The 7,713-nt window shown below is 37.2% G+C and overlaps 1 protein-coding gene across 1 annotated transcript; it reads right to left on the bottom strand.

Annotated features, from left to right (window-relative positions):
- Positions 1–788: 788 nt before the first annotated feature.
- LOC143209179 (uncharacterized) lies at positions 789–6,641 on the bottom strand. The gene has a single exon (XM_076424523.1). It carries the CDS (start codon positions 6,561–6,563, stop codon positions 5,637–5,639), a length of 927 nt encoding a protein of 308 aa, XP_076280638.1. The 5' UTR covers positions 6,564–6,641; the 3' UTR covers positions 789–5,636.
- Between the last annotated feature and the right edge of the window lie 1,072 nt (positions 6,642–7,713).

Raw genomic sequence — 7,713 nt, forward strand, 5'->3', positions numbered from 1 at the left:
ATTTTGAATTTTTTAAATCTTTATATAAATAGACGTTATGATATATCGTTGAATTTGTCTTTTTTCTCTTTAAGAATCCATATATAGCATAAACAGTTGTTGATAGAAAAACATCCGTGACTTTGAAAACTTGAAATAATTACTTTGAAAAAAAATTTTTTCTCTGATACTATATCCACCTCCTTATATACTACAACTTTTGTTTGAAGAGATTTTTCATATACATATACATAACTGACAGAGATATTAAGGGGCGTAATTTGCATTATTCGGAAGCATACAACTGCGCATATGTATAGCTATTTTCATAGCTACATGCTGCCGAATAATGCAAATTACGCCTCGTAAACGAAAAAATAGGACTTTTGAGGCAGATAGCGCCCTAGATCGATGTTTTATCTAGCGTTTTTGACTAGTGAAAAACCCCGTGTTTGTATTATCGAGAAATGAGTAAATTAATATTTTGCAATCCTGGAAGTCTCTCTACTCCCTTATAAATAAATTCATTAATATGCTCCAATCTACAAAAGAAAAACAGTTATAATATCGGAAAAAGAAGTTATTATGAATAATAAGTAGTCTGACTGAAACATAGACTGAAGGTGGTCAATGATAACGCTGAACGGGGCGTTAAACTAATGGAGGATCATAATAAAATTTTATATAGAAACAAAGAGGAGAAATAATATATACTATACAAACTGTGATGGAATATCGACAGCAGTATCCTGACGCCACAAAACAGATTTGTCAAAGGATTTTTAAATATTTTTTAATATAGAGAGAAACACCTGATCAATCCCTACATGCGATTAATTGCATTTTTAAGAGGTATTGAAGACAGCTTATTAACTGAGAGTTATTAAATTTTTCATTTTCCTCAGAGTCAGTAAGTTCTTTATTTTTCTCGGAGTCATTAAGTTTTCCATTTTTCTCGGAGTTATTCAATTTTTCATTTTCCTCAGTGTCGTCAAGTTTTTTCATATAGTCCAGTCGGCAGGTCGAAAAAAAGGCGTCTACCTGGAAAGTATTCGGAACTTAATGAAATTTTAACACGTCATTTAGGGGTACTCTGGGGTGTCGAATCTCAGTTTTCGACCTCGAGGACCCTGTGCTAACTTGGGGAGGGGGAAAAACCACGACTTTTATTACCTTGTTTTGGTTTTTCGCCTATCGGGCTCGAGTCGGGTACGCGATACATCAGACACATCGGGAAGCTCATGACTAGACTGCGGATTTTATGCATTTATGACAAAAATGTACACGTTCAATTTAAAGCAGTGGACATGTTAAAAATATTTAAGGACATCAACGTATTAGTTTCAGCTTAATAGGATAATTAAAAGAAGAATACAATTTATATTTGGCTCATGAGCCGTACAATCAATGCAAACATTTTTTATTTTGCATAAAGATCCGCAGTGTACTCATGACTCACCTTTGTCGGGCGGCTTCTAAAAGAATAGAACAAGATCGCGCGAGCGAGTTATCGCGATACCCGAGAATCAACTCTGCGTTCTTATGAAACAGATAATGATAATAATGGTATGTATTTCTTTCATAACGTATATGTAATGTGATTTTTATATGTGTACTTGGATTTTTTTATAAGTACATTAGGTATATTCGGCACACATGTGCATGACCGTTATTTGTATTAAAATTTGAAATAATGCACGTTTCACGTGAAAAAATTATAAGAAAATATTTACAACGTGGTATGTAATAAGTTATGATAACTTTTCAGTGGGTGATGTTTTTATTAACTGTTAAGTAACCTACTTAACTATGATTAATCTTGCACAAATTCTTAAAAGATAATATATAGTATACAATATAAAATAAAATAGAAATTAACTTAAAATAAAATCATATAAAATAAAAAATTATATAGAGCCTATAGATAATACAGAATAAAATATAAACACGGAATATAATACGTATTACGTTTTTAATTATTGCCATACTTTACCATATTGTAACCTTCTAGGTGTATTGTATAACTTCCGTAAGGATATTTTAATGATATACATATATTATCGATACATATCTAAGTTCATTCGGAGAAAATTCGTTAAAAAGCTAGAAATATTGTCTTTTAAGTTTTTCACATGAAACGTGCATTATTCAAACTTTAATACAAATAAAGAGCAGGCACGTGTTTGGCGAATATACCTAATGTAGTTATAAAAAAACCAAGTATATTAAAAATCACGTTATAAGTTAAGAAAGAAAACCATTATTACCATTATCTATGTCATAAGAACGCAGAGTATTTGAATCTCGGATAACGCAATATGTAACTCGTCCGCCCGAACTTGTTCGATTCTTTTCGTACCCACCCGACGAATTCGAAGTCGAATCGACGGGCCGCCGGACTTTCTGCGACCCGACCCGACCCGAACCCGAACATCGAGCGCCCCGCACATCCCTAAATTATTTATAATTATAAATATATTATATTAAATGACCTATTATAATAACCTATATTAGGTAATTATGATCACACTTTAAATAAGTAAATATGGCTCAAATTGTGCCGTATTTAGGCTCATTTTAATTAGAAGAATCTCACAAATACGTTGGTAATTCCGTAAAAAAAGATTGAAAAATAAAAAACTTTCCTATGTGCATTGATGTAATCGGTACGCAGCCTTTTGAACTGTGTCGGCTGCCTCGTACCTCAGTCCCTTTATGTCGTTTACGCGCTGTCGTAAAAAAAGTTCTGGTACATATGTTGATAGTCTAAAAATATGACCAATGCTATTTTTCAATTTCTCTAAAAAACCTGCATTTGTCGAATTTTTGCGTGTTTTTCACTTTGTGTGTAATTAACATTTTGAACCAAAAAATCGGGAAAAAATCTCAAATATCAACTTCAATTAAATGCAATTATATGATTAAATTAATGCAAGTAAATGGGGAAAATTGACCGAAAATTGAATGGCACAACGGCTGTTTAAATAATTCGAAGGACTACCTCGTCCGGCTAGACCCTTCATTCCAAATTGTAATATTCCAATATTCCAATATCATTTTAAATATATTCAAGTACTATTTAAAACTATTAATGAGTTTTAACAACAAAATATTTTAAATAGAAAACTCAATTTTGACAAATAAGATAAGATTATAGCAAGCTTGCTATAAATGTCGAAAACTCGAGTCTGGCCAGAGACATTAAATTTTCAGGAAACACTATTCTATAATGACGAACGGAGAAAAGGGAAGTGAAGCTCGAGGGCTTCGGTCGCTGTGGAATGCAGTGAAACATTGTAACATGATACGGGTTGGGTCGGGTATATCGGTGTGAGACTACTAATCAAACAACAAAGCTTAATTATTTATGGGGGGTGGGAGTGGGTGGAGTGGGTAACCCTTTATGGAGAGGAGAAGAAAAGAATATTACTTTAACGAACAAAATGCAACAGACCGTCGACAACTTGAAAATTAAAAAAGTACGAACGAAACGAGTTTTCAGTTTGACGATATATTGGAATTACAGAACGAAAGCATTATTAGCAATCTTCTGTATATGAATTGTTCAACTCTTGGTGTGTATTGTACAACTATCGTATGCAACTTGAACGCATTGAAGACGTTGCAAGACATTGGAAAAGTGTCGATCAAACTAGTCTTGAATGTCGAAAAACTGAAAGGTATCACATTTTTTTTCTATTGTACGCACCATGTACTTTTGAAAGAAATCTGATTAGACATATATCAATCCGAATGTTCTCGTTTTCGTTTAAACACGTTTAGATGCTCTCGCAATCGACAAAGCTGCTTTGAAGTTTGCCACTGAAACCACAGTAGAAATACTAAAACCAGCTGCGAGGGTTCCCGTTAATGGAACAAGGTAAGAGTACCATACGCAGTAATCCCCAGCGATCTAATATTCTATAGTAAGCCTCGTTTTCGCCTAAATAACAAGATCTTTGTAGATCCACAATGGAGCTTCTAACAATGTTTTACAACGCTCCGAAAAGGACGGAATTGCAATTATGGATAGTTATAGCTTCTGTGTCGGTGGGGTAGTATTATTAATCATTGTCGTTGCGGTTTTAAGTATGTTATAACATTTTTAATGGTATAACATTATATATATATATACATATATATTATCACAATATATTCTAATGATTACTAATACTATTTTCTACAATTACAGTTGGGTTTCTTTAAGGCCGTCCACACACGGGTCGATCGTCGATTCGGTCGACGCGATAACAGTTGCATGCGATTCCCCCCTCCACGTGACTTCCAATGCAAATGAACGTAGAGCCACACACGGGTCGATTCGTGGTCGACTGAAATCGGCTCGACTGAAATTGTCGCGATTCTAATCGCGTGCGATCAGAAGCGAAGTTGGAAAATCGCGTGGATCGGACGATTCGCGCGACTCATGGAGGTAAGAAATCACCGATTACGCCGAGATGGATGGACCAATCGGAACGAAACCTTTTGCATCTTGTAGAGTATGTCTCCGGGGTGGTCTCGTGAAAAAAATTTTTCATTTTTTTATTCCGTACGATTTTATTTGCGAAAAATGAATTATTTCATGTATGTTCACCGATTTCGCCGAGATGGATGGACCAAAAAAACGCACTAAAAGATTGTGTTGTATTTAAGTTCGTGTGTATTCACATAATTATTTATACTTATAATTATTTCTTACTTTTTAGTGAATTTTTTTAGTTCGTTTTTTCGAAATCAGTTTAATTTTGTTTTATTAAATTCTTTTTCAAAGTGAATAAGTGAAAACGCGTTTCTTGATGTTTGAAAAACACAAATCGACTACAATCGACCCGTGTGCAGATGGCAATCGCGTCCGTCAAATGAACCGTCCACACACGGGTCGATCGTCAATTCGGTCAACGCGAGAACAGTCGCATGCGATTCCCCCCTCCATGTGACTTCCAATGCAAATGACTGTAGAGCCACACACGGGTCGATTCATGGTCGACTGAAATCGGCTCGACTGAAATCGCCTCGATTCTAATCACGTGCGATCGGCAGCGAAGTTAGAAAATCGTGTGCATCGTACGATTCGCGCGACTCATGGAGGTAAGTTTGTGCAGTTCTTGCCAATATTTTTTGTAGTTTGAGTGCATTGCACTCTTCAATGTGGTCTATGTATTTAGGTTACATATGGGTTATTTATTTATTATCTTTATTATCTTTTTTTATCGAGAAAAGCGTTTATCGGAAAGTAGTTAAAAATCCAAATATTCTTAAACGTGAGGGGTATAGTCAATATGATAAGTTAAATAAAAATAATGTGATAAAATTGCTAATCAATTTAAAGATAGGAAATTATTATTAGAAATTATAATAATTAAGAAATAAGAGATATTTGGTTAATTCGGCCTTAGGCTTTCAATGTCAAATTTGTTGGGGAAGTGGAGAAGTACCCGGAGCTATATAATTACACCCTCCAAGCGTACTCAAAGAGGGATGCCACTGAAAAAGCTTGGGGGAATGTTGCAAAGGAAGTGAACTTGTCAGGTAAGGTTTTTAATTTATTAGTAAATTCAATATCTTACAGCTGTAGGTATTGTACTTGAGTACAGAGTATGTACTATTAATAATACACTGCTTTACATCTCTTTTACAATTTCTTTTATTCAAGCACATTAAATGCAATAATTCCACTGCCAAGGCAGTGATGCCATTGGGGTCAGAAAATATTTTGCTAAATAATCTCTAATAGCATAAGGGGCTGAATAAATGCTTATATTGGCTCGATCTGTTAGATCAATGGGGTTGGCAGAACCAGTGATGTTGACATTTTCTTCCACTTGTTGCGGTAAATACTGAGACCCTTCTCTTTTTCTAATGTAGTTATGAAGCACGCAAACACTTTTTATAATGTCATTGACCTTATTCTCATCGCGGCAACGTATCGCTGTACTGAGTACTTGGAATTTTTCTGTCATCATACCAAACGTGCATTCAATTGTTTTCCTTCCCCGACTTAAGCGATAATTAAAAATTCGTTTTATATTGTCTAGAATCCGTTTTGAGTAAGGTCTTAATAAATATCGACATAATGGGAAAGCTTCATCTCCTACAAAGTAATAAGGGAACAAACAATCATCGCAGGGAAGCTCAGATGGGGGTGGGACATCAAGTTGTGAATTGGATAACATGGATTTAATTGCAGAGGCTCTGAAAATGCCTCCATCACTGTTTCTACCAGCGTATCCAGTTTCAATCATAGTGAAAATACCATCAGCATCGCAGCATCCTAGTAGTACAATTGAGTGGTACGATTTATAATTAAAATTAGTGGACCCAGTATTAGGTATTTTCTCTATGCGGATGTGCTTGCCATCCAAGGCCCCTATACAATTTGGAAGGTTCCATAGGGTCTGAAAACGATGAGCAATACTTTTCCATTGGTCGCAGGTAGGGCGGGGTATGTAGACATCTTTCAGCTCATTCCATATAATCGTTGTCGTCTCAGATACTATTTTCCCAACTGTAGACTCTCCTCGGCAAAAGTATAGTCCCAACGAAACGAATGTGCAACCCGTGGCCAAGTACCTGAAAATAAGCATCCAGATGAAGACATCTTGGTACAGTATAATTCTTCGATCGGAGTCCCAACACCCGGGTTTTGGACGGACTTGGGTAGCGTACAGTGGCTATATTTTTATGACTGCGTCTACCGCGCCGAGACTTCAAACGACGAGCCGAACATAGAGAAGGACAGAATGAAATAGGATCACGTGTCGCCGTCGCCAGCACAGTTTAAAGGCCCGTGCGTCATCACAATGAAACACCAAGACCTCAGCTTTTTTATTTTCTATGATATCATTATGGAACTTTCACCAACATATTCGTGGCATTTCTCTGATTAAAATGATACCAAACACGATATAATTTGGCCAATATTTAGTGGTTTAATCGACGATGAAAGTTTCGAACGCAACGAAGAAGAGCGTATTGGAAAGAAAGAGACGCGAACAGTAGCCGCCGCCGGCACGCATCTCTTTCTTTCCAATACGCTCTTCTTCGTTGCGTTCGAAACTTTTACCGTCAATTAAACCACTAAATATTGGCCAAATTATATCGTGTTTGGTATCATTTTAATCAGAGAAATGCCACGAATATGTTGGTGAAAGTTCCATAATGATATCATAGAAAATAAAAAAGCTGAGGTCTTGGTGTTTCATTGTGATGACGCACGGGCCTTTAAAGGTGAGCGCATACTAGATGGTCGCGGGAAGGCCGCGGGAAGGCCAAAGCCGCCGATGGACGTCCACGCGGGAAGAAATCTCTAGCGGGCCGACGGCTCCACAGCAGGGAGCAGGGCTCCCTGAAAGAAAGGTCCCTTTCCCTAAAAGAGGTGGGGAGCCCACGGAGACCTTTTTTTCTGCCACGCACAGCAGGTAGCCCTGCTCCCTTGCGCATGGACGTCCATCGGCGGCTTTGGGCGTCCATCGGCGGCTTTGGCCTTCCCGCGGCCTTCCCGCGACCATCTAGTATGCGCTCACCTTAAACTGTGCCGGCGACGGCAACACGTGATCCTATTTCATTCTGTCTTTCTCTATGTTCGGCTCGTCGTTTGAAGTCTCGGCGCGGTAGACGCAGTCATAAAAATATAGCCACTGTACGCTACCCAAGTCCGTCCAAAACCCGGGTGTTGGGACTCCGATCGAAGAATTATACTGTACTGTACTTACTTAACGAGGCACTTACCTACTT

This window comes from Lasioglossum baleicum, chromosome 5 (assembly GCF_051020765.1).
Source record: "Lasioglossum baleicum chromosome 5, iyLasBale1, whole genome shotgun sequence".
Lineage (NCBI taxonomy): Eukaryota > Metazoa > Arthropoda > Insecta > Hymenoptera > Halictidae > Lasioglossum > Lasioglossum baleicum.

What these genes read in the sequence shown, in the direction of transcription:
- LOC143209179 (XM_076424523.1), bottom strand. Translation starts at nt 6,563, where the DNA reads ATGCTTATTTTCAGGTACTTGGCCACGGGTTGCACATTCGTTTCGTTG.